The sequence below is a fragment of the Melanerpes formicivorus genome, unplaced genomic scaffold (assembly GCF_026170545.1).
Source record: "Melanerpes formicivorus ecotype bairdi unplaced genomic scaffold, bMelFor1.0.p_v2 SCAF_5, whole genome shotgun sequence".
Classification (NCBI taxonomy): Eukaryota; Metazoa; Chordata; class Aves; order Piciformes; family Picidae; genus Melanerpes; species Melanerpes formicivorus.
This window is the reverse complement of record NW_027142357.1, coordinates 12676830-12703223: the sequence shown is the minus strand read 5'-3', so window position 1 is coordinate 12703223 and position 26394 is coordinate 12676830. Positions and strand designations below refer to the sequence as shown.

The 26394-nt window shown below is 48.8% G+C and overlaps 1 protein-coding gene across 29 annotated transcripts in view; it reads right to left on the bottom strand.

The window, feature by feature from the left end:
• PCBP3 (poly(rC) binding protein 3) overlaps window positions 1-26394 on the bottom strand; it is a 61898-nt gene that overhangs the window by 14025 nt on the left and 21479 nt on the right. For 10 of the 29 annotated variants that reach the window (XM_068138198.1, XM_068138193.1, XM_068138192.1 and 7 more), the window contains 10 exons: window positions 16072-16143; window positions 15737-15760; window positions 14760-14792; window positions 13651-13767; window positions 13211-13342; window positions 12785-12913; window positions 10185-10328; window positions 7291-7332; window positions 2994-3072; window positions 2162-2221 (listed from right to left, as the gene is read on the bottom strand). In XM_068138198.1, the coding sequence (XP_067994299.1) occupies window positions 2162-2221; window positions 2994-3072; window positions 7291-7332; window positions 10185-10328; window positions 12785-12913; window positions 13211-13342; window positions 13651-13767; window positions 14760-14792; window positions 15737-15760; window positions 16072-16143 (832 nt within the window). Of the gene's footprint in view, window positions 1-2161; window positions 2222-2993; window positions 3073-7290; window positions 7333-10170; window positions 10329-12784; window positions 12914-13210; window positions 13343-13650; window positions 13768-14759; window positions 14793-15736; window positions 15761-16071; window positions 16222-26394 lie in introns of all 29 variants that reach the window. The other 19 variants (XM_068138195.1, XM_068138196.1, XM_068138175.1 and 16 more) reach the window with 11 other exon arrangements.

Sequence of the window (26394 nt, the reverse complement as noted above, 5' to 3'; positions counted from 1 at the left end):
CTCTCCCATAGGTTTCAATATTAAATCACCCCAATGCTGAAGCAGGGATATCCTATGTCAAATCTGCAAGACAGCAGCTGTCTAGTGGCTAACATGAATTTGCAGTAGCTTCAAAAACTCCACATTCATATGATATGAAGTACTGCGGAAGGCTTTTAAGAGCAGTGTGTGCAGAAGTCCAAGACATTTGCAGAGAGTAAGAGGGTGCAGAGAAAAAACAGCAGAAAGAAACTGGAAGTGCTGGGCTGGTACAATACAGGACAGCAGCTCCAAATTCCTAGTCACCCATTCCAGCAGGGTTTCTTCACACAGCACTGGCACTGTGTCGCTGCCTTAACCACACTAAGCAACTCCTCCCAACAACGGCCAAGCTTTGCTGGTCTGCATTCCATCTAGGCCCTTTGCATTGTGGAAAAGGAGCTCCCATCCAGTTTTGCTGCCCCAAAACCAGCAGGCCTGAACTGATGTCTCTCTGGGTCCTGGCACAGTCAAAGCAAAGTTTTTAAAATACTGAAATCATGAAGCCTTATGTTGCAACCCCATCTCAGCCTCACCCCTGGGAAGGGGATTATCAGGTATCTTTGATGTGCTCATGCATGATTCCTGCACTTTCCCCAAAGCAAGCTCCTCAGCTGCACTTCGCTTGCAGAGACTCAGTGCCTGGGTACATTACATAGGCATCCACTTGCAAGAGGTCTCTTTGCCACCTTTTTCATTTGGGAGCACATAATAGAGGGGCAATGCAAATGGGAATATAAATCCTCCATTCAGCAGCCCTGTGCCCTCCATCACCACTGCCAGGTGTACTAACGTCAAAGGCTTGCACAACACAGACCCTGCCCAGGTTTTACACAGTAGGCAATACTTAGCACTGACTTCATAGCATGCTGTACTGCAGCAGACGCACTGTCTTTCACACCAAGCTTCCTCACAGTTTAGGGACAGATGCACTGCACCTAACACTAAGACATGTCCCTCAGGGTGCAGGAGTCCTGTTCTCCTTGCTGTGTATTACAGAGCTCAGCTCAGCAGCTGCTTGAGTATGTTGAGTATGGGCTTCTGAAGAGATCAGAGCACTGAGGATGGGCTCAGAGCAGTGCTAAGACACCCAGGGATCTTTGAAAATGCAAACTAGGCTTCTCAGACTCATAGATAGGGCTCTCTGCTCTGTGCTCAGATAGCACAGGTGTGCTGAAAGCCTCTGGGGCATGGGGTGCCACAGTACTGCATCACCCCTATATCACAATGACCATTGATGACTGGCCATGTCCTTCTCCATTGCCTGCAGACTGTCTATTTTAGCATACCAGATTCTCCTTCTCTGATATGTACATGCAGTCCCCACGATTGTAATGTGATGGGTCAGGACAGGATTAGTGCCCTGGGTGATTGCAAAGGGCAAAGCAGGACACATAGAAAACAAGGCTGCACAGGTTGGTATCATGAAATCTATATCTGCTTTAGTCTCGTGGAGTCTATTTTTGCAGGCTATGTTTGATTTCCTAGTTAGGTGATGTCCCTACACTCTTTCGAGGCATGTACATGATGTGTCCTGGCTGGCTGCGGAGCAAATGTGTGCCCCAGGTATGCCCAGGCGAGGTCTGGCTTGCATCACCTATGAGCCTCCAGACCTCAGGGTAGTCCTTTAAGCAACAGTAGATTAAAAAAGATAAGCACGTTTGGCACATATGGATGACTGTGTGTGACATTTGACAGGAAAATAGCTCCAAGACTGCAGCCATGCTTTGGCTCCTCAGGGTCCTGGCCCACTAAAAATGCAGCTCACTCTGAATGGCTTAGAGATGGCTAAAATTGTATGATGTTTCTGCTCCCACAGGCATTTCTCTACTGATTCTGAGCAAGGTTTATGCAAAATTAAATGAAAGGGAGATGGCTCTGGCGCCTTTTCCGTTACACAGATGGCAGTTACACACAGACATCAAAAACCTAGGCAATGAACTCCAGGCGTTTTTCTTTCGACATGCTGTACAAAAGAGAATGGCAGGCATGGTGCTGCCTGATCTCTCCCTGCCCACCAATAAGACCTGCCATCTTCTCAACAAATATCACAATTAACTAGGAGGACAACAATGGCACAGTCCTATTTAAGAAATAGATGTCAGCAGAAGCCTGCTTATTTCCCTGTAGCTTGGTGTTTTACCTGATGATTGGCCCATCAGATTTTGAGCTTCTTCGGAGGAATGTAAGGGCAGCTTTTCTCCTGAAGAGCAAAGAAGAAACAGGTTTAATGCTTTTGCCTTCAAGGAGATAAGCAATGTCACTTCATCTAGGAAGCTCAAAATATGATGAACATACTGTCAGAGAAAGCATTTCCAACCGGCACTTTGACCACCAAGTAATCAAAGGTACTGTAAATATCTCCATTCCCTGCACTCTATCTGCTTCCCAGGCTCACTGTGAAATGCATTCTCTGCCATTCCAGCCTTGGGGACAAGGCTGCAGAGGCACACCATGTGTGGCTGTCCTCCCACTAATGTGGCTCCCCATGGCCACAGCTCCTTCCCAGCACTCTCCTTGGGGCTGAGCTGCCATTCAGCCCAGCTTGGCATCACTCCCCACAGCTGCTCAGAGCATCCTTGGCTGGTGCAGAGCTGTTCCCCTTGGGAAAGCAGGGAGGTCCCACTGGGCTCCGGATCAGCACATGGCAGGGGATGCTACCGTGCCACCTCCTCTGGCAGGAGAAAGCCACTGATTGCTTCTGCTGGGAAAGCCAGAAAAACTGGGAGCCAGGTAAGCGTGGCTTTGCAGGAGCAGTCCCAGGCGTGCACAATTCATGGCTGAAAGTTCACCCGTTATGACTACAGCTCCCAAATATTTGTCCTGTCTCCCTGTCAACTTTTCCCTGTGGACACTGCAACTTCAGTTTTACTTGCCCTGCTTGCTTCCATTAAACAGCACGAGTTTAGAAAGACAGAGAGAAACTCTACAGGTAAGAAGAGAAGGATATCTAGAAAGGGCATGTGGGTACGTACCAGGGAAAGCGGGGGTGGTCTGTCCAAGGGGAGTAAAGGGGGTTTGCTGCATAGCCAACTGGTGGAGCTTGGTCAACTGCTAGAGGGGTAGGAGGGACATTAGAGCTAAGAAGGTTATTGTCATAGAGTACAACAAGTCACACTGAAAATCAAGAATGAAATTATAATGGAAGGAAAAAAAAAAAAAAGAAAACAAAAGAAAAGAAAAGAAAAAAACAAACCAGGAAGCCATGGTGAGACATGGCAAAACCATTAGCAGAAGGACTTGGCCTGGGTAAAATGCAATAAAGCCCAAATCTTTTGCAGAAGTGCTTGGTCAGGGTCTGAAGTACGATACCAGCAAGAAGCCCATTCTTAGATTCCACCCCATTAAATGGTTCAGCTCCTTCACCATGAGCAAGCAGCCACTTCAGCGCAGGGGCAGCTGCTGCAGCAGTGGCAGAGCTGCTGCCTGTGGTGTTTACAGCCACTGCTTTATCCTCCTGGGCTTTGCAACTTGTGACCAGAGGCTGCTGCTTGCTTCAGGATAGCATTATAACAGAGGAGCTGCCTCATAGGCACTGCCAGGTTGGTGGCCATCATGTGCCAGCATCCCAGAAGACCCTCTTTGTGCTGCTGGAGCCGCATTATGACTGTTTACCCTTGCAGCAAATGCTGTGCCTCGGGCAGGAAATGCCTCTGGGAGATGGACAAACTGCAGCTCTTAATGTCAGCTCGTTAAGAATGGAAGCCTCTTAGCAGTGTGGCAAAATATGGGCTTCAGCCGTGACCAGTAGGTATTTCAGATCCTTCTATCCCTTGTTGTGCCAGGTAGCTTGCCATGCCCCGTCAGGATGTGGTTGCATAAGTGAGGAGTTTGTTCGGAATACATTTTGTGCTCTGTTTCACTGTTCCAAAGTAAAAAATAAAAAAAGAAAGAAAAAAGAAAAGAAAATAAATGAAAGAAAAAAAAAAAAGAAAGAAAAAAAAGAAAAGAAAAGAAAAGAAAACAAACTGGGCTGAAGCTTAGCAGCGAGCCAGAGGGAGGATCTTTATCATCTCCCTCTTGGCACTTTCACAGGTGCGCAGGGGGTTGCCAGGATCGCATCATCTACTAAATGTTAACTGCTAGTTGCACCCATCTCCTCCACAACAAGGGAGAGGCAAGAGTTATGGTTTGCTTGATTTGGGGTAAAACAATACTCAAAAACCTCCTTGCTCCTGCAGCAGGGCTGGGGGGAGAGTGTGGGGAGGTCTGGCTGACAGCAATGAGGAGGAAGCACTGGAGAGAGCAGACCTGAGGGCTGAGCACACTGGGGGAGAAACTGGAGGGAGGCAGTGGGGAGAGGAGAGTCCCTGGAGAGGGGCCTGAGGGAATAGCGCCTGGCAGAGGCATGAGGACCTCCAGCCTCTGCTGGCTTGGGTAAGAGGTCTCAATGTTTCACAAGAAGAGACACAAGCACATCTCTCCCTGTGCAATACAGAAACAAGCCAAAGACACACTATGACAGGTCCCTGCCAAAACAGGCAGCTCTGGGTAGGACTGAGCATGCTGTGGCTCCTGCAGGCAGCAGGGACATCAGCAGCCACTGTTTTTCAACTCAAGAACTATCCAATTTTCTACCAAATTCTATCCTGTTTGCAGAGCTCATCATTACAACCAGTCCCAGCATCAGGGAGAGGCAGAGCCCCTTGGGCTTTGACCGTGCCCTGACAAGGGAAACATCAAAACACTTTCTAATAGTTATCTAGCACATTTTAAAGATGCAGCTTGGACAGTGGTATTTAGCAAGCACCTATAATAACAGCAATGAAAAAGCTTGCAAGAGGAGAGGACGGCTACACTTAGGAGCTAAAGTGAAAGCTGCTACGTGAACACTCGTGGTGCATGAAACATCTCCTCTTCCATTTCCTGGAAAAATGCTGAAAGTAAAAACTTGTGAGCAAACTCTGGATTTCCCCACAGGCCAGATGGGAGCTCCCCACTGGCACTGCTGGGAGGGACAAGACAGCAGCACTGAGACCAACATACAATCATGCTGAGCATCACTAGGTACCCACAGCAATGCCTGGTTACATCTCCTTGGCTTGCCAGACTGATGCATTCTCAAGAGTCATGCCCTGGTTTGGGAGCTTTACTGCTCTCAACATTTATTTCACTCCCAAGTGCCCCTGACTCCCAGCTACCATGACTGTCCTTTCATCTTCCACCACAAATTTCAGATATGAATGTAGATAGCTACACATCACATCCCAAATGTTTTACAAATACCCAAACAATGATGAAGCCTTTCATGAACCAAAAACTCTTGCTGACTTTAGAGTTATTCCGAGGAAAGAAAATCAAGACAGGAGCTTGCATTTTAGGTCTGGTATTTGAAATTCTGTTCCCTTTGCAGACACAGGTCTGCAAAAGGCATCCACTGAACTCAGACACCCTTGTGAGAGCATAGGCAATGCCCTAAAATCATGTTCAAGACTTGATTCTGCACCAAGCAGTATTTAAAATGACCAAATCTTGTGAGAGGGCTATGGGATTAAGGGTAGAGAATGTGGCTCCTGTACAAACAACTTTATCCAGGTCTCAGCATGTCTGCTGGAAGTAAGGCAGAGCACAACCAGCAAATATTTTAAATGTATTTCATTCCTGCCAATCAGGGGAGTATGACAACAAGGAGAACAATTTAAGCTATTGTCACTGCTTGAAAAGGAAAACTGGGACAAAGAAGAACTTGATCTATCCTCGCTGAACAGTCAGGTGTGTTTATTCATATTCCACTTAGGAAGCAAAAGTGAAGCACATGCAATCAGGAATATTTCTAAGCAACCATCACATCAGGCTGTTTAAACTGCATGCATACTGGTGTCATATGGAAAGCCAAAGCCACCAATATATTGAGTGAAATCACTACTCCTAAGATCAAGATCCAGCCTACAGCTCCTAACCCTGCCCATGGGGAATATGCATCCATGCTATCAGACACCCTTGCCTCGTTCCCAATTATGCAAAAAGCAATTCCACAATTTAACACTCAATGCACCCATCAGAAACAGGAACACTGACCTATGTCATATGGGATGGCTGGAGAAGTCTTTCCACTGAGATCACACTACTTACAATTAAGTCACATCCCCAGAGCAGTACTTTGTGCTCAGCCCCCACTACAGATCCCTGACTTGCAGGAGCGCCAGCAAGAAGGAGTCTCTGCAGCAGGACTCAGTGGGTATTTTATCCCCTCTGAAGCACAGTTAGAAAATCTCAGCTTCTTCCAAGAGCTTCATGGCACATGTCAGCGAGGACAGCCCAAGAAGCCAAGCAGCTGCCTGCTGCCAGCAAGAAGCTGCTGGCCTTGCAGTACTTCACTGCTGTATTTCACAGAGAATGGTTTGGTTTGGTTTTTAATAGACTCATTTTCTATTTCTGTTGGTACTTTTATGCACACACGTCTGCAGATGCTCTTTACCTGTCCCTCCCCCCATAAACATGCTGCGGCTCTCTGACCCACCTTAGGCTCAGAAGCCTGGCAGGAGCAGGGGGATCCAAGCATCAGTAAAAACCTTTGGTGCCTCAAGCCTGAGCAGCGCCTGTATCCACACCAAGGAGCATGAGATGAAGCAGGCACTGTGCCTGTGATGCCCCTGCTCCAGGCGACAGTGAACCAAAGCCATCAAGATAGCTGTCAAACCCAGGGCGACCGCTTCGGTTTGGAGTGCAGCTCCTGCAAGAGCCCTCGGCAAGGTGAGGTCCAGCAGCATGGCGGGTGGCTGTCCTTTCCATCCGTTTGGGGGGGGACACAGGAGGTGTTTTGCCCAACCTCAGTGCCTGCTTCTGAGTCAGCCAGGCACATCCCCCTGCCCAGGCTTCAAGCAAGAAACCATGCACCACTGGAGCTCTGGCTTCTCCCCACCCCAACAAGGTACTCAGCACCTACATTAGCCCTTGGCTTACCAAGATTTTAAGGACAAAGGGGAAATAGCAAGGAAATCCTTTCTTTATTTGTTCTTCTTTCCCCCTGCCCCCCTTTCTTTGCATGTTTTGATCATTTTGAGGCACAAAATGCATACAGTATGGTTTGTCTCAGAACAAAGGGATAGCACTGAACAATGCAAAGAATTTAGCATCAGGCCAAGTCCTCAGAATTAATAAAGTTTAGTGCTAACAGGTTAAAAGACTGTTCAAGGTATTACAGATACTACACACGGCCAGTTGATTTGAAAATATGCTATTAATATTATTGTCTAATATTAATATTATATGAATTAACAGTAGCATGCAGGTGACATAAAAGGGTATAAGAAAAATTAGGGTAAAACTCACATCCGGGTGTGGAATAGCGTATTGTCCCTGAATTGTATAGGCCTGCAAAAGGAAAAACAGATGTAATTAGGACTGGCAGGAGATGACAGCAAAGCCACGTGCCTCTCTGCAAGGAGCGCTGTCTTGGGGTTTGCTCCTTTCTGCCTAACTTGATATAAGTTCTGTGAATGCAAGAGCTAAAGAGGAGCTTATTCCCCACTACACTCTACCTGGGACCCTGTGCTACCCCCAAATAACCAAGCATGAGGAGCTGAGTATTATGCCAGTGACACATCTCTCCCCTTGCTCTGTGAAATTTTGACTTAACCAGCTTAATTTTAAGACTAGATGGCATGAGGGAAGCACTTTCCATGCAGCATTCAATTGCCTGCACACGTGCCTGGCTAGCCCAGTGGAAAAGCCACCTTGTGCCATATTAAATGTCCTGGGGCAGCAAGTCCTTGAGGTAGGAGGGAGATGCACCCCTCTGATCAAACCTGGGGCTTGCTGAGCTACCTAACAGCAAGGGCTTAGGCTCAATTTGGCTACTCCAAAAGGAATTAAACAGCTCTTTAAAGGTTCCAGAACAGCACAGAGTAGGAATTGTTGTGATTGGGCTTCGCTCTACAACAGATACACATCAAACCAGAATTATCTGTGTAGCGGCTGCACAGGAACATCACCACTACCCTTTACACCTAAATGTGACCCTAGAAAGCAAGCTAGTGCAGTGAGTCTTTCTCAGACGCACAACTCAACGTGCTTTATATCTACCCAGTGTGTTCCAGTGCTCTGCTGGGGGGAAAGGCATTGCCGTGCAGAAAGCCAGCTGGTGCTGATGTCTCAGCAAGCACCAAGAGGGCTCAGGACAGGCTGCCTGTGCTGCAATGCCTTTCACCAGCTAGAATTAACAAATTCATGCAGATGTCTGTCAGGCAAATTGTTTAGTGCTTTTCCCATCTTTCATAGTGACCCCTTCTCTTTTGTAAATAACCTGAACACGAGCACCACTGTGGGTAGAGCCAGACACTAGAGAGTCCAATAGTCAGGACTTGATCAGCTAGCAAAACGTATCTCCCTGGTTGACACATAATTCAGATGATTCTGAAGAAATGGCAAAAGATATGGATAACACTTTAAAAAGGGAGAGTAAAGATAGTCAAGCAGAAAAAAACCTCACAAACCAACCCTCAACCTCCTGCAAATTTACCATATAATTTGCAAACAGCAAAGTGCTTTGTGTGAGGAAAACCCCCAAAATCCTGTAGAAGGAAGGAGGCCAAAGCCCCCCGCAAAACAGCAGACCTGGTACCTGCCAGCATCCCAGCACAATGGGGATTGATGTATCTATTGGGGACGTGGCAGAGGTTGCTCTAAAGATTTTGCTGTTTCCTGGCAATTTAATTCAATGGGGTTTTTTATTAGAACAATGGATGGGGAAAAGCTTAATACAGGCAGGAAGGTGTCTTGGACAGATGGATGCAACCCAACCCTGACAGCACCTGCCTGTGTGACCCACGACTTTCTGCAGAGGCTGACTTTGCAAACAGACAACGGAGCTGATCCGTTTGGCACCTGCCATTGGCCACTATGTCCCTCTGACTTCGAAGATCCTGCAAGTCCTAGCACCTCACAGCACCACTGACTGTCATCTGCTGTCCTCTGCCCACCCACTCCATGCTACACTATGCTCAGAGCCAAGGGGTTTGCCATCATTTCTTCCCACAGCATCACTTCCATGCAAGACACCAACCATTTGCCAGCAGGAGAAATGCTGCCTCTATCTTACTCTCCCTTTTGAGAAGATAAGTTCACCAAGCAGCTGGACTCAAAGCTCTTTCCCAGGACAGCTGCTCAGACCAAACAACGAGCTCCTCCTGATGCTGCTGATGACTAAGAAATACTAATTCAGCTCACTGCCTGAAATAGTCTGTGCTTTGGGCTTTGCTCCCATCCTTAGTTTGTCCTCTACTATTTATTATGGTTGTGGAGAAATGAAATAACTCCTGTGCAGCTGCTGTGGGTGGCATGTGATGGATTTACCTGGCTGCTGGAGCTCCTGGAAAAGTATCTCACCTCATAGATACTGGTGAATCTTAGCACAGTGGCATCTACAGGCAGATCCTCAAAAGCAGTTGCCTGCTCAAAGGCCCCTGTTGTCTCATGCTGTGGGAACAGATTTTTGTTTGCAGAGAAACTTCCAGCTCCCACAACATATGCATGCATTGGTTACCCTGCAAAGGAATAAATCTGCCATCGCCTCCCAAGGATTGCTAGAAACACCATATCGTGGCTGCAAGCCTGCAGAGCGATCACTGCACACTGTCTCTGAAGGCAATGCCATGTAGGCAGAGCTGAGTCCCAGCTTGGCAGCAGAACTTATGGCATTTTCTGGGGAAGCAGCACCCCAAAATGGCTGAGGACCAGTGATGGGGATGACCTTTTTACCGAGGCTGCCCTGAACAGCAGTTCAGCATGATCCTGGCATGGCTAGCATGAGCCCTTCCTATACTGGATCAATTACAACTGTGCAAGGTTAATTTTAATTGGACTGAAGATGCCAGAAAATAAATGCTTGCAACTACTAGCAGAGCACAGTCACAGCCTTTCATCCCATGAAACTTTTCTCATTTTCTCCTTCACACTGGTGACTGTTGGAAAATACTGAATCTGGATCTAATGACACAAACCCCAGCGTTTTCTTGATGCACAGGTGCCTGACAGAGCTAACATGCTGATTCCCTGGGCTGGCCCTTTCCTTATCCTCCAGCAGCCATCACAGAAACTAAGCTGTCTGGCCCAGGCTTGCAAACTGCCAGCAGTCCTGCAAAGAGCTTTCAGAACAGCCGCTGTGGCACACAACGGATGGGATGACACCATGCAAGTCAGAAGGCAAGAAACCTGAGTGCACTAACGGGCAGCGGCTGGTGCTGCAGTAAAAGGCTGAGGTTGGCAGTGGAGGCTGCAAGCGGGTCGGCTCTTACCTGACCACCTGCAAAAATGACAGGGGTGGAGGCGGGCTTTGGGCGGTAGGGAATGGTGGCACCTTTTGGTGGGGACTAGGAAAAGGGATAAGGAGAGGGAGAGAGAACATTAGAACAGCTTTCCTGGAAGGGCGGCAAAAAGAGCGTTAGAAAGCACCCGAGAGAGCGCGGCCCCCGGGGCCGCTGCCAGCAACACCCACACCGGGCAGACCGCGCTTCGGGACACGAGGACATGGGGGAAATTGGTGTTCAATGGACAATGAGGACAACCTGCGCTACAGGAGATCCCCTGTCAAGGGATGGGCTCGTAAATCCCTTCCTGGACTTCTGCTGCCTCCCTTGCCTTCATGCTGCTCTCCACAAACTGTGTTGCCTGGTTTAGACTTAAGCGTGAAGCTGGAATGCAGCATCCTCGAAACACTCAAAGGAGACCCTCAATCTGCAGCAAGATAGGGAGGTACATCCATGGACCAGATTTTTCATCCCTGGATGCCATGCGCTTCTTCATGTCACGGCTTTCTTTGCAGCCTGAGAGCTCTTGCATGTTGACAGCCAGCCACAGGTCACACCAGCCCCATCAAGCGCCACAAGCTGTGGCTTGGTATTGTGAACACAGGCATCAGAAGGAATGAGCTGTCCATCTGAGCAACCTGGCACAACGCTTAAGCTCTTTGATCACCTTCATCTTCCTCACTGCCAGTACAAGGTCACTTTCAGGACTTGGTTTCGTCTATTACCATCCACAATCAGACATGAATGGCTGGGCAACTGATGCTGCAAAGTGGCCAAGACCACCCACACCCTTGTGGGACAAGTGGCAGTGATCATTAGGCTGGAAACCCCTCTCAGGTAGCAATATCATTTCCAGAGATACTATCCTAGAGCTGTATGGTGGTAGCAGTCCAAGAGAACAGACAGACAGACGCCAGCAACAGGGGTATCAACCCCTGTGTACTCCCAGTCTTCCTCCTGTGGCAGCATGACCCAGGGCAGCCCTGCTGTCACCTGACCAGAACCAAGGTAGGTCCAAGCAGAAGCTATAGTGATGCACATCAAGACGTAGCGATGCAATCCACCATGCTGTGCACAAGGTCTTCTCACACAAGTTATCTCTGATGATTTTCACTTGAACATAACTAACAGGACGTAGAAGACATTATGGAGGTTTCTAGGTATCTGGAGAGATTTCAGATAAAAGCCTCCTGGTTCTACCCCAAGTCAAATGACCCAGTTACTGCTATGTAGTGATAGGCAATATAAATTATGCTCTCTCATGGAAAAATCTTCATTTTTCCTGTACTTTGTTCTAGATGCCTGCTTGCAGCCAAGTGGCATATCCAGATCTTCCCAACAGGTCTGCAGGAAAGCTGTATGATCAAAGCACACCCCCTATAATCACAAGCCTGCTTTTTCTTTCATTGAGCTACAGATCTTGGAGGGGATGAGCAAAGATTTCTGTGGTAAGATAATTTAAGACTGAAAGGTTATAAGGAGCATCAGACTGCTTATGAGGTTTTCCCTTTTCCCTTGCTGAGGCATACAGTGGAGCAGTAACCCATACTTTGGTTGGTGAGAACAGCAGACATGGAAGATTTTGTAACAAGCCTGCAAGTTGCTTATAGTTGGTTTTGCTTCACCTCCACCAAGCCTTGCTGTTCTCATCTGAAGCTTTTGCAGCAGCAAACAGGCTCCTGCCTGCTATGAAAGGGCATCAGTGTGTGGGCTGTGCAGCCAGGTAGAGGGGCCTGACATTGGTCCATGTTTGTCTGCCTCTGGGAGAGACCAGGAACACAGGGTGTCACTGTCTGTGTCCTGAGGGGTTTCCTCCTGGAGCTTCTTTCATTGAGGTAGCAGATGTGGATATGAGGCGCATGGTTGTGGCCATGCCTGGCAGCAGCATCTTTCCATTGCAGAGATCTTCAAGCTCTGCTTGTCAGCATTTGTCCCACAAAACAGTACCCTGGGCACACATCTGTGCACCTTCTGGGCCCTACTGTCCACTAGTCTTACTTGCTACCTTTCCTGCTGTGCCTCACTGGAGCCTGGCTCTGCCCCTAGTCCAGGCTCCCCTAGTGCAGGGGATGCACTAGCCTCCTCTTCAGCCATGGGCCTCATGGGGCACCACAAGCCTCATGCAGAGGAAGCCAGGCATTTGGTGGAGTGGCTGCAGCCACAGTTGCCTTCCCACAGCACCCTTGGCACTGCTGGAACACCAGTCTATGGCTGTCCCAGCCTGCCTGGCCATCTCTGGCAGCCCTCTCTCCCAGAGCCGCCTTGTGCTATAACACAAATCATCTCCTCCGAGGCACCCGACCAGGCAGGTTTGCAGTGCAGGATTCTAGAAACAATGGACAGTGGTGGGGAAAATACACTGGGTGGGTTTCAGACAGAGATACCAGGACATGAGAGTGGTCCGACAACGCGTGGTGAAGGGTACGAGAGACACGCTTCACAGCTCCCAGCACTGTTGTGGTGCCAGCTGGTTTGTTTTTTTTTCCTATATACTTTACCCCCTTTGTTACAGACTGTACCTCCAGCATCACCACACAGATCTGTTTGACACACTGGATAATTGCATCGGGTGTCCCCGAGATTGTCACCGCCCGCTCCGTGGAGTTGGGCAGCATGTCCCCCGCCACTTGAACCTGAGCACCTGTTGACTGGAGACAGAAAGAGAAAGGAGGAGAAATCCCACAGATGAATGCCTTTCCTTGCAGCCACGCGCCTCCCCTGAGCTGCACTGCCCTGTGTGAGCTCAGATGTGGTGACCTGCCTGCTTCTGCTGGCAAGGTCCCATGAGATGCTGCTCCTACATCAGCAGCACTATCCTGGGAAGCAACCTGGTACATGATGCTAGCAGCACACAAATCCCCCTTTCCAAGGCAGCTCCCCCTTGGGTGCAGACCAGCCCTGAGGAGCTGTGATTATATGCCACAAAGAAATCAAGTCTGACTTACCTCCCTGATTTCCTTGATCTTGGACCCTCCTTTGCCAATCAGCGAGCCACACTGACTGGCTGGCACAACCAGTCTCAGTGTCACTGGAGGCTTGCTGGTAGCAGTGCTGTTGCTCATTGAGTTGGTTATGTCCTTGGGAAGGAAGAGTGCAAGGCATTAGCCCTTGGTACTTGACCAGAGACCTGCCATCCAGGCCAGCTCAAGTGCCCTGGGCCAGAGAATAGTGGTCATGTCCCCCAGACTGTGGCTGGTCTCTGTCTGCAGCTGCATCCTGTACTTAAGTATATGCAAGACCTCTGTGAGAATTCACTGAAGCTCAGTGCACATCTGGCCCTGGTAGTGGGCATGCTGGAGCTCTGCTTGGCTGCTGAGCCACCCAGGGGTCTGGATATAGATCTTTTACTCAGGCCTCCTTGGGGGAAAGGACTCACATTGCTCACCTCCTCAAATTTGTAGGCGATCATGGCAAAAGCCTTGAAGATGGCATCAGTGGGGCCGGTGATGGTCACAATTCGCTCAGGGCAGTTCCCCTCCGAGATGTTGATCCTTGCTCCGCTCTGGAAAGAGAAGAGTAGCCCTGGAATAGCCACAGCCAAGCAACCAATGGGTATGCACCAGAGGTGCAGCCCTTCCTCTGGGTCAGGTCCTACCCGAGCCTGGTTACTCATCACCTTCTGTGACAGCGCCTTGACCATCTAACCTTAAAAACTTCCATCCCTGCCCTCCATGGTGTTTCCAGTGCCACCTTACACTAACCCTTGGAAAGGGTTTCCAAGAATCCCCTTTGGTGTGGGGGACTGTGTCCCCCAGACTGCATGATTGAAGATGAGAAACTGCAAGGAGAGATGAAATGGGAACCACCTGCAGTGGCTTAACAAGCAACTCCGGTAGATGAGATAAGAGTCACCTGTGCTACCTTAATAAGTATTGCCAGCCAGTAAGAAGAGAGGGTCGTTAATCAATCCCCTGCAGCCATACCAAGAGGAGAGCTATGCATGCATGCTGCATGAAGGCAGTCGTTAGTCTCATGGGCTTGCTGCCACGGGTAGGAGCTCCTGACCTGGGTGCTCCCTACCCCCCTGCTTGAATTCCACCCTCATCGCTGTGGGTGCTGCTCTGAACCCCACAGTGACACTTTGGGTCTCTTACTGCAATGCAGACCCACATGATCAAGGCGAGGCCAAGCTCATGGGGTCATTGTTTGTAAAAAGAAGAATATTGCCTGATAACTCCTTGGTAGCTACAGTCACAAAGACCTTGGACAAATTAAAGCATCTTACAAGAGACTAAATGTCCATGTTTCCTTAAGAACAAATTCTTGGCTCTGGAAAATTCCCATTAAATATGACTGGAGTTTGACCATGGAGCAAGAAAACAGCTCTGGGGACAGCTGGCTTGCATGCCCTGACTCTGGGAGTTACTGCACATATTGTGCAGGGCAATGTGTAGCTCTGGCTATTGTGGTACACACTGCTGGGCAGGACAGCCCGAGGGCCCTTTCCACTCCTTTCCCCTCCTCCTTCAAATCCTACAGGGCAGCATTGCTCACCTCCTCACGCATCTTCTTCACGGTCTCTCCTTTCTGAAAGAAGAAGCACAAACATAAGCTACGACTAAAAATTCAAGACTTCCACCTTCAAAATAACCTTTCCAAACATTCATCTTTCTAAAATGTGGTAACACATAGACAAATGTTTAGGCAGTTCTGCGATGCCTGGCCCTCCATTTCCACACAATGATCAGATGAAGAACAGAGGGTGTCAGTTATCACAGCTCTGTTCCCCAGGTATATACAACAGGATAGACAAAGCAGCTACCAATGCACAACTGCAGCCTCCACCTCCCTTTCTGTGTTACCATTAGGGGAAAAAACTGCATGGAAAAAGCTCAGAAACTGGTCTGATGCTGAGAAAAGCTGTCACTTTGGAGTGGCTTCAAAGAGCAGTTTCTAATCCAGTATCTATAGAGAGATGTCATATCTTTATATCCAGACATAAAAGAGGCACAAATGAATCTTTCCAAGGATGAACAGGCTCATGGAAAAATAAAGCACAGGTGTATAAGGGGAAGGTGTTAATGCTTCAAATCTTCATCACCATAAACCTCCCTTTTAAAACCATGAAAAATCCAGTCCTATATAGCCAGGACTTTTCAAACCACTGTGGCAAAGCACCAGGGAGTAAAGGACCTCCTGAAACTTTTCTGCATAAGCCAAATGGTGTCCTGTGGCATCAGAGGGAAGTGCCACATAATTACATGGGGTTTGCAGGACAACTCTTTGTCACCACAATGAAGTAGCTGGAGACAGCACTAGATAAGTTTGGTAGTGGTGAGTTTTTTAGGGGAATGGTCTTTGGTTCTTCTGTAGGTGTCCCTTCATTTCTGTCTCATTAACCCAGCGACAAGCTCATGCATACCAAACATTTAAGGGACATTACAGGGAAGAGGCGACTGGCATCTACCATAACACAGGCAGCAAATCATGCAGACAGCAGTGTTAAATACACTTTTAGAAGACATCCTTACCTTTCCAATGATGCTTCCAACTTCCTACAAAGAAAAAATGCAAATATAAAGGAACTGACATTACAAAACGTAATGACAACCCAGCCCAACCAACCCTATAGTGAAGCAAACACCTGATGCACATTGTCTCTGGGAGAAAGACAGGGCAGGGGGCAGACATGAGAGGGGCCAGGAGCATCATACCACCATACACCCTCCCCTACAGCAGGAGGACTCCTGCTCCAGCAGCCCAGAGCTTTGGAGACTGACATCTTGAGCTGGCTGAACCTGGGCACAACTGGAGCAGAGGCAGGAGAGAAAGCTGCAAGGAAACCCTGTCACAGGGAGCCCTTTACCTTGCCATGCATCAGCAGCCGGATGGTGAGGGTGACGTTCAGGCCACCTTCGGAAACCTTGGACTCCATTTCCTAGCAGGGGACAGGAGACGTGCGTTAGCTGGGATGGCAGCCCCGGCACAGAAGGAGACAGCAGCAGAGCCGTATCACCTGGGAACACAGAGGGAAAAAGGTTTCTTCACAAAACAAGCAGGTTCCTCAACATGGAATGGATCCTGCAAAGCAGCAGGGTGTGGGAAAGCCATGGCTGGAGAAGCTGCCAGGAGATGCCATGGGCTGAGTAGCTTCATGGGTGCAGATGGGGCTGCTGCTTGCAGCAAGGACTTCAATGAGTGCAAGCCTGGGAATAGCCTGTAGCTCTGCCGCCAGCTTCATGCAAAAGCCATTGCATCAAGTGTCTGAGGTGGCACAGCCAGATGGCTGGCCCACATCTGCATGAGCCAAAAAACAAGTGTGCCCAGGCAGGCATTTGGACATAGGAGGAGGGAGCTGGCAGAGCAGCTTGGCCGAAGACTGCAGTTGAAGTGGGACTTTAAAACACTCTGGCCACTTAAACTGCAAACCAGAAGTCACCATTTCAAGTGTGAATGGACACTTAGAAAGTCAAAAGCCAGTTTTTCAGTAACCAGGCAATGACTGTCTGACCCCAGGAGCACAGAGAGGGAAGGATGGAGCTGGTGTCCTGATTGCTACATATCTGCCTTTCCATCTTGACCTTTAACCACCCCAGCTGGGCACTGCGTCACTGCATCTTGGGACTACGCCATTTCCAGCCATTCATGCTCTGCATGTCATGTTTTCCTTTACCACTCTCTCTCTTTCCTCCTCTGCCCTCTAGAGGGAAGAACACCATTGATATTTTGAAGGCTAGAAAAAGAAAAATCACAGAATGGCAACAAATCTTTCCTGATGCCTCCTTCATCACATCTCTGTGTGAGGACCCAGCATACGAAATGTCTCTGCAGTCTACTGCATGGGGACACCCATCCTGCCTCAGAAAGAGGTGCCAGCATCCTTCTACATGCAGTGCTGAGACTTGTAGCAATTTCACCCTATGTTATTTCATTCCTCAGTATATATCAGATGGGAGATTCTTCCTCTTGGTCAGGAGCATCTGGCATTTTCCTTTGCTCAGAGAGGACTTACCAAAAAAATGGGCCATAAACCAGTAAACCAGTTCTCAAGTCTCAGTTTTATTTATACAAAGAGACAGTTGGGATGAATAAACATGCAGAAATGCATAAATCATGGCTGGGAGACGGGGTTGATGTAAAATTTCTTCCATGAAGTTATTAAGAAACCCAAAATGGATAAAACCTGTGTGGTCAGGGGAAGATGGTGTTCCCAATAAGCTAACAGGAGACCAGCTCACTGGGAATGAGGTTGCTTCCAACCTACTTGCAAATGCTGATGTTGAGGCTGCTGGAGGTTACAAATGGGAAAAAAAAGTAAAATCCTTACAAGAAGGGTGAGAAATTAAATGTGTTGGAGATGCCAAGCTGAATGGCACTGTTAAGGGCAGGGAGGAGAAGAGTATTTCTGAGGAAGCTGACAATGTTGAGGAACAGAGTAATGGGTCTGAGACAGTATAGCACAGCATTCAAGGTGAGGAACTTTCTCTTCCAAGACAGAACCCATTCCAGGTGAACGATAAAAGAAAATGAGTAACTGGTTGTGTTGGTTAACCTTGGGCTGACTTCCATGCATGGGAGGCAATGCTGAAAAGGTTGAATGGGCTGATTTGCAAATGTCAGCATTGTTAGTGACCCTGATGTGCCAGGAGACAAAGTGTCTGCACCACAGAGGTATCCCCATTGCACAGGGGGACTCTTCCCCAGGGATGTCTTGCCCCAGAAGCAATCTATCCCTGATACAGGGAAAGAAACAAAGCCATCTATGAGGTTGGTGCCTGCCAACACGGGCTCAGTTCCCCTTCCTGGCTGATGAGTATCCTCTGGCAGGACAGCCAAAGGAAGGTAGAGGCTGGTTAGAGCTGATGGCCAAGGTGTATCCACAGGCAGTAGCTTTCAGGACTTGCAGAAGCAGTATTCATCAAGCCACCCTGCCTGATACACCACCCCAAGAGCTTTCTTCTGCAAGCTGCACAACCACAGTGGCCTGGGCAGCTATAGCCCAGTGTGCCAGGCCCACAGCCGGGAGACAGCAGGCAAGGGTGGGGCCCTGGAGCAGTATTGGCTTTGCCACTGAGGTGACGGACCTCAAAGCACAGCTGTCTGGCTGAGGTGCTTTAAATCCAGGCACATCCTTGAGGATGGATACCATCTTCCTTGAGGAGGATGCCATCTTATCTTCTAATGGGCAAGCTGGCAGTCACAACTTGCCCATTAAGAACTGGCCTAATTGGCCACTTTGCTTTCACCGAATGTCCTACAGTGTCACTGCTTATCACAGGGGTGAATGCCATCCCCTGCTCCACATCCGTCACAGGAGGAACCCTGCATCAGGCCGTTATGTAAATGTTTCCAATTGATTGAAAAAGTGGGTCATGTGTTAGCCAAATGCTTCTGGCTTTAAGATTTATCAGCATTATTAAATTAAACATGCTTCATGCTCCAGTGAGCAGGAAAGCTACATTGGCCTTTTCTTAATCATACTAGTGAAAGGTAAGTCTTTTATATGGGGATTCATAAGCTCAATGGAAATGATTGGAACAATAGAGCCAAGCCATTTACTCTGGGCATGTGCCTCCTTCCATAGCCTTCATTCTTCATGGACAAAGAGCTGGGAAAAATTATTCCCCCCAAAACGCCATTTTGAACATTTCAGAGCACTCCCTGCCTGGAGAGAGAGAGACCCATTTTGGACCCTTCCTCTTCACTGTCATATTCTGCCTAGTTCACAGCAGCTTTGAAATGGCTTCTTTGTCCACCTACTTGAAAGCCCTGAGGACACCATTACATCCAGTTCAATGGATAGAGTAGATCCAGAGCTCAACTCCAACTCCGTACAAAGCAGGTGCAGCCCTGATGAGGTCAAAGACGCAGCACTGGGAGACAAGTGCAGAGTCTGGCCACAAAATGGAAGTTGCACAGAGAGGCAAATGAGGCTCTGTCGAGCACCAAGCCTGGGAAACTGCAGGCAGAGGACCATAGCAGCATCCTCCCACACACAGCCACCATGGGGAGCAGCCACATGTCTTTGGACCACAGCAAGAGCAGCTCTTCAGGGTAGGGAGCACAGTGTCCAGCACTTATACGCCTCAAAACAGCTGGATTCCAAAGGATGATCCCATTGCAGAATAAGTAGACCTTTTAAATGCACTGTACTTTGGGGTAGTGTTTGAAGGAGACATCATCAGTACTTGAAGCAATCCACTTCTTCCTTTTCCCTTGGTTTTGAGATGAAATACATTAATTTCTGGGAATTCTTCTATATCTATCAAGAATTCTCTAAACCCAAAAAAGCAGCTAAGGTACCAGAAGAAGAAGAAAAGGAAGGAAAATGGAAACCTAGAACAGCAGAAAGACTTCTCTTCCCTGTGCACAAACACAGACATTCTGACTATTCCCCTTTCCAGCTCCTCAGGAGCTGGAGCTGTTGCCTGAACTGGCATTCTTGTGGCTACACTCGCTGATACCTCACAAGTACCAACAATCCCCTAAAGTTTGAGCTAAGCCTTCCAATTAGGGTAATTCTGAACACTGTGTATTAAATAGAATCATAGAATCAATAAGGTTGGAAAAGACCTCAAAGATCATCAAGTCCAACCTGCCACTTATCTCCCAGAAGGAAGATGTTACATGAGGCAGAACAGGGGGAGGGAGCCTGAGCTCTGTGCTGGACTTTGTTCTCCAGCCTGGTTTCCAAATAGGAGCTGGAAAAGTGGATGCTGAGATACCCATCCTCCAGATGGGTGACAGCAGAGGGCTTGTCTGAGCTCGGGCAGTGCTGGTATCTCTGCAAGGGCCAGAAGACATCATAGGCTCCGTGCTTGCTGGAGACAGTCCCCCTCCACCTCCTCCTCCTCTTCTCCCTCATCCCATGCATACACTGGGGCTCCCCAGGCACATTAGCCACGCGTGAATGAGTCCTGCAGCACAGCTCCAGCAAATGCTGCCTGCACCTCCTCTGCACATGCTCATCAGAGAGCCAAGGCATCTGCTGCCAATAGTGGGGTCAGCTCCCCTGAGACAGCCCCTGCCACCCTGGGACATGGCAGCAGCAGCCTGTATTTTATAGAAGGTGGTTGAGGCTCTCTTAAGTGAGTTTTATCCCAAACCTGTTCCTCTTGCTTTGCCACAAGCATTGCTACTGCCTTCAGACCCAAACTCCAGAGGCGCTGAAACCACCCTAGTGTCTCTGGGAAGGACTGGCCTGCCAGAAGACAGGCACACAAGGTAGACTTCATTTGTTAGATCTTGTCATGGAATATTCTCATCAGTGTTACAGAGATCAAATTTCATTGCTTCATCTAGGTATTTGTTTGGGGAGAGAGCAATGTTTTGTTCAAGCTGCCTGAAAACAAACAGAGAGGACAACCCAGCGCAAAAATGTTCCACAGGCAGAACCCTCTCCCTCCCTACAACGTTTGGATGGAGAGTTGGCAAGCACTGCTGAGCAAACTCAAAGAAGTCTCCATCACTCCCTTTGCCCCTTGCATGGCCTCCAGAAAATCACGTCCTTGACAAATTTGCTCAGTGTAGGATGATAAACTCCAATACCTTGGAGCCCTGTTGACCAAGAGCTCTTGCCCACCTGTGAAGGTAAAGTGCAGGGTGCCTTTTACCTGCACTGGTGCAGAGGAATCTGCCCAAAGGACCATCACTGAGACCGTACCTTGGCAGGGCTTGGCAGTCGCTCAACAGCAACGCCACCTTGAGAAAAACCCAACAAGCTTCCCAGGCTGCCATCAATAGAAAGCTAGGTGTTAAAAGACAATCACAACATCCTTCAGCACACCACAACACACTATGGCATGGTCCAGATTTCGAATGTTGTTGGCAGACGTTCATGTTGGGGATTAACATCTTGGCCAGACAGTCCATTGCTCAAGACAACATTTTCCAGCGTGAGGACAGAAATGTTTAAACACCTCTGACCTCTCAATACCCTCTTCACAAAACTAAGACCAGCGCTTTCTGACCCTTGGAAAATGAAAGATGTGGCAAATGTAGAGAAAAGCAGGGGGAGCCAGGGAAGAAGCTGCTTTTCTGACCTTTTATGCTTTCTTGCTTGCTTTCCTGAGGTTCACTGCTTGTCCACCTGCGTAAGCAGGAGCTTTCTCCCCACTCATCTCCCCGTGGCTTGATCCTGCCATTAAGACCTAATCCGTCGATTTTCAGCATTGCGTTTTAGCGGCTGGGAAGCACCACAAGACAGCCAGCTCAGGATTATGACGACAACACAGTCTGGCCAGGTCAGGATGGGGGTGGAATGAGAGAAAAATGCTATGGCAAAGAAAACAAAGTCAAGCATTCTCTTACACACATTTCCCAATGGAAATGCATCGGTCACCAGCAGGCTTCAGCTGTCAGAAGCCATGAGAGGACATTAACATCATCTACACAGCTGACACAAAATGCTGGCATTCCCAGCTGCTGCCATTTTCCACAGACAGCAGTCATTTTGATTGACCCCTCCTTTCCTTACTCTCCAGCTTCTAAAGAGGTATTTTAGAGATCTCTAACTAAAAAAGAAAAAAAAAAAAAAGGACACTCTGTGCTACCTTGGTACATCAGCCAACAGGACGCCCCTGCGCCTCATCTGCCATGGATATTCACAAGAAAAATGGCTCTGCCCTTACACTCACAGCAGAGGAATCTCTGGAGGCTTCAGTTTCAGTCACATGCTCCACCTCCCCTGCTCTTCTCTGAGTGAGATGTCTCAATCAGTGGCTCGGGATGTCACTTGTTGGCTCCTACAGAGTAACTATAACCCATCTTCCCCTCCTTGCTTGTGTGCACCACAGGACTCTACTCACTATTGCTCACCTTTGTGCCTATTACCACATTCACTACAGCAGGGATGCAAATGTGTCTTCCTCTGGTCTCTCTGCTCCCTCCCATCCCTTCTCTACTCTGCTGCCTCCTCTGCCCACAAACTCAGGGCCATCAGAGAAACCTCTCCTGGTGCCTTGTTTGCTGCCATTTTGCCTCAGGTGATCTTCTAACTCCTGCTTCTTGCACCAACCTCTTTGCTGGCTGCAACTCTGGCAAGCTCTTCACTATTTCCTACGCAATCATTTCCTACCACCCTTCATGTCAGCCTGGCTTTCTCTCCAGATCCTTTGCCCTCTAGAGAGCAGGGCTGGTTTTCTAGGGCTGTCCAGAGAGAAATATTGGTTCTAGATATTGGTATTAGCTAGAAATCAGAAGCCACTAGTATGATGACCCACAGATCCAGCTCTGTCACATCACAGCTGGCTCAGCCACACCCCCTCTCAGCACACCTCCACTCTCAGACCAGCCCAAAACTGTGGTAAGACTGCCCTCCCCTCCAGGAAATTCCCAGCTGTTTTCATCTGGTGCACACACAAGCTGATATAAGGCTGTGTGTCGTGATTTTGGTGTACACCCTACTAGCCTTGTTTGCCTCTGCTGAACCCACCTTGCATCTGTAGGTTTTCTGTGGGGTTTCACATATCTCCAGGAGAGGCCAGGCAAACTGGCAAGTTTCTACAACAAAGGGTAGCACAAACCCCTGGCTCCAGCCTGTGGACATTGGAAAACCCAAGAGGGAAGTCCAGTGAGAGACCTTGCTCATCCTCTGAGCACTGTGTCATTCATCGCAGCCTACTGCACCTCAGCAGTTAACCAAGAGGAGCAGCAGCTGCCCACTGAAGCACAGCCCTGGCATGGCTGGTGCAGGAATGTGCAACCAGGCATGAAATCCGAATCAGGCCCCACACGTCAGATGGTGTTAGCCTCTTCCGCCTCTACAGCAAGCTCCGTCTGAGGGCACTGGCTCCTTTTGTCGCAATGGCAGTGCCATTCTCACAACCTTTTGTGTCAAGGCTGGAGAACAAAGCTGCAGCTTTCCCCCGACGATTCCCCAGGCGGAAGGTCTTGAATGTGGTTTCATCCCAGGCACCAGGACAGTGGGATGCTAGTACCTGCCTCTTGCCCTGATACATCTGCAGGAAGCAAAACTTGGAGGCTTATGTTAATTAATGGGTATGGGAGGAAATTTAGGTAGAGGTGCATCTGTGGAGATCTATAGGATGCAGAAGTCCCATTCACTCTCACGCAGCACTGCTGCCTTGCAGGCAGAGGCTGGGCGCACAACAGCGAGGGAAATTTGGAGTTGTTGGAGCTGACTGGCTATTAGATGCCCTTGTGCAAGCCAGAAAAACATCTGAGGTTCTTTGATTGTGGGACCCCGAGCAAAATCACGGCTTGAACTTGTTAAGCCACTACCTTGACAAGCTGAGATAACCTTGCTTGGAATGGTAATGGGTTTCCATTGAATTTCTTTAATTCTGTAGGAAATTAAAGCTGCTTTGAGCAGGCTGGAGTGAGTGAGTGAGTGAGTGAATTAGTGAGCGGGTGGGTGGCAAAAATACACCTTAATTCAGCCACTTCCAATTCACCCTGGTGGCTGGAACATCCTCTCACCTTTGGAGCAATTTACTACTAAAAATAGTATTTTCAGTTAATGTCTAACTGCTCAAGTACATTTGAAATTGCACCTCATGAAGTGATGAGAGCCAATGCTCTTTGCACTTTTGGTTGGCTTCAGTCAGTGACCAGGAGCATCCTTTCTCTGAGCCTTTAGTAAGTGCTGGGTGGACTCAAGACCCTGTGTGCTGAGACAATAACATTTCCTGGGATAAGGAAGGTCACTCTGTCTGTTTTGGTCTGCCAGCAGATTGAGGATCTATTATGGCTTTTTCCTGAAATATTCACTGTCCCTCCATGCCCAAGACAATATTTTGGAGAGCCTGGGGGCAAGGGCCCAAGAGGACCTGCTGATGGACTAGCCAGAAGCAGGGATTGGCTCAGACTCTGCTCAACCCAGGTCCATGGTCATCTCAAGCAGGCAGAGCCAGCAGCACTGCATTGCACCCCTAGCCTGGGCCCTGCTGTGGGGCCCAGCACTGCAGAGCAGGATGGATTCTGCTGCAGCATCCAAGTGACAGGAAAAAAATCTCAAAGCTTTCAGGAATTAGCTGAAATGGCACCGCCTTGCACTGCGGAGGCTGGGAAGATGACTAATCCAGTGCCACCCTCCACGTCTGCACCCCTTAACATGCAGAGGGACGCAGGAAATGCCACTGGCAGTGACACAAAGGGTGGCTGGACCGAGCCACTAGAGAATGGAAAAACTCGTGTGACAAAACGGGAGCTGGGGCAGCCCATCCAGCATTTCCGTGAGCACCAGCAATGAACACCCCTTGGGCTGAGCCTACACAGAGTGGGGAAATGCCCTCGCTGGTAGTACAGGGGTAGCAGTAATAAGGCTGTTAATGTGTGGCATTGTCCTGCAAGAGGCAGGGAAGATGAAGGCATATTAAACCATTTGAAGATATCTGGAAAACGCTCTAACCACCCCACCTCACAATATTTATCAATGGTACTCCTGTTAAACTGCCAGGTGACAACCCAGTTGGGGGAAGCTCTTGCAGAACAAGAAGCCAAAGCGAGTTTGGCAAAGGGGAGAAAATAAGAGGCACTTCAGCAAAGCTAGATACCAAGCTTGCCTAATTGTAATTAAGTGCACAGAAACAGAAGGAAAGCTCCTCATCCACCTGAAAACAGCTTGGAACAATGACTCAACTTGCAGAATCTGCAGAAGGAAAACTCAAAATGATAAGGTGGGTCTTCATAGGAGATCCAGCCAGCAGAGAGCAACCCCAGAACCCTGGGGTGACCAAATACAGCCCGTGGGGAAGGACTAGAGGAACCAAGGCTCTGCAGGACAGGAAGTAGTGGCAGTGGTCTTGAGAGAGAGTCTTAAATTGCAGTGAGGAAGATCCAGGTCAGGCGCTGGAAAAGAGCTTCCCCACAGCCATGTGCTGTTGATGCCAATGCCATTCTGCCAGACATCATCTTACAAACATTTGTGCATTTGCAAATAAAGCTCATCTCTGTTGGACAACTGCACTTACAACCTTGACACTGAGCTATGCCCCGGGCAGTCATGCTTTGGGGATGCACCCAATGAGGCCTTTTTTCCCCTAGTCACAGGCTAAGGTATAGGAACCAGGAGACATCACTTCCCACCAGGCAATGCCTCAACAGCCACCCCCCAGGGGCTCTGCTGGGGTCATGCATCAGCTCCAAAGGACCTGCCTTGCCCAAAGGATGCCAGGGCAGCCAGTGTTGGAATCACACTCTTCCAGAGACTGAAGAATGAGACAACCAAAGAACATCCACTGTGTGCCATGTCATTTTCAGATGAAGGCCAAGGACACCCAAAAAAAGGATGCTTGTGGTCATAGGTCCACAGTGGCTGCTTATAAATGAGGAGAGACCACAGGGAGCTTTGTGAACCTCAGAGGACAAGTGTCTTGTCCTCCAGCAACCTGGAAACAAGAGGGCACAGCTCTGCAAATTGCTCCAGGCACACTCTTGGCATCCTTCTAAGTGGGGATAGCTGAAAGGAGAGCAGCTCTGAGGCCTTGGGAAAGCAGAAAACAATGAGCTCATTTATCCTGCTGTCGTGCCAGAGACTGCACAGCTTTAACATGACCTTGAAGGGGTAACACAGTCTTCACCTAAAAGAGCTGAAAGGACTTGACCAGCGTAAGACTTGCCTGCGCTGTTTCTCCACTGCTGCTGCACCAATGCATGCATGGCTGCAACACCAAACACCACCATCACTCTATTTCTTGATCCAGCCACCAAGAACACAGCCTCCTGTCCCTTCTTTTGTCTCTCCACCTTGGTCCATCATACTGCACAGACTTTCAAGCATTGTGGAGAGATGCAGCTGAGAAGGCATCCAGTGCATCTTTCAAAACAGATGAGGATGCAACCAGAAAAATCCCTGCACAGCTTAGAGCAGCCAGTGTCCCACAGCCCCCTCATCCACAACCCCCCTCACTCCCCTCCTACAGAGCCTCCTGGCTGTCCTAGCTTTAATCCTGCAGGGAGCATCATCCCAATAATTTCCCTCCATTTTCAATCTACTGATCTGGGGGCAGTCCATAAATCCCTTCATCCTGAGAGCAAAGCAATCTACTGCCTCAGATCATCCCATCTCCATTTCCCTCTCCCTAATCCCTGGAAACAGGGACAAGGCTAACAGCACATGGGCTGCCCTGAAGGTTCTGTCCAGGAGCCAGTGGACAGACAGATGGACCCAGAGCACACAGGGGAAAATGGAAGGTGCCAGGTCAAGACAGGCAAGGGGGCTGCACTC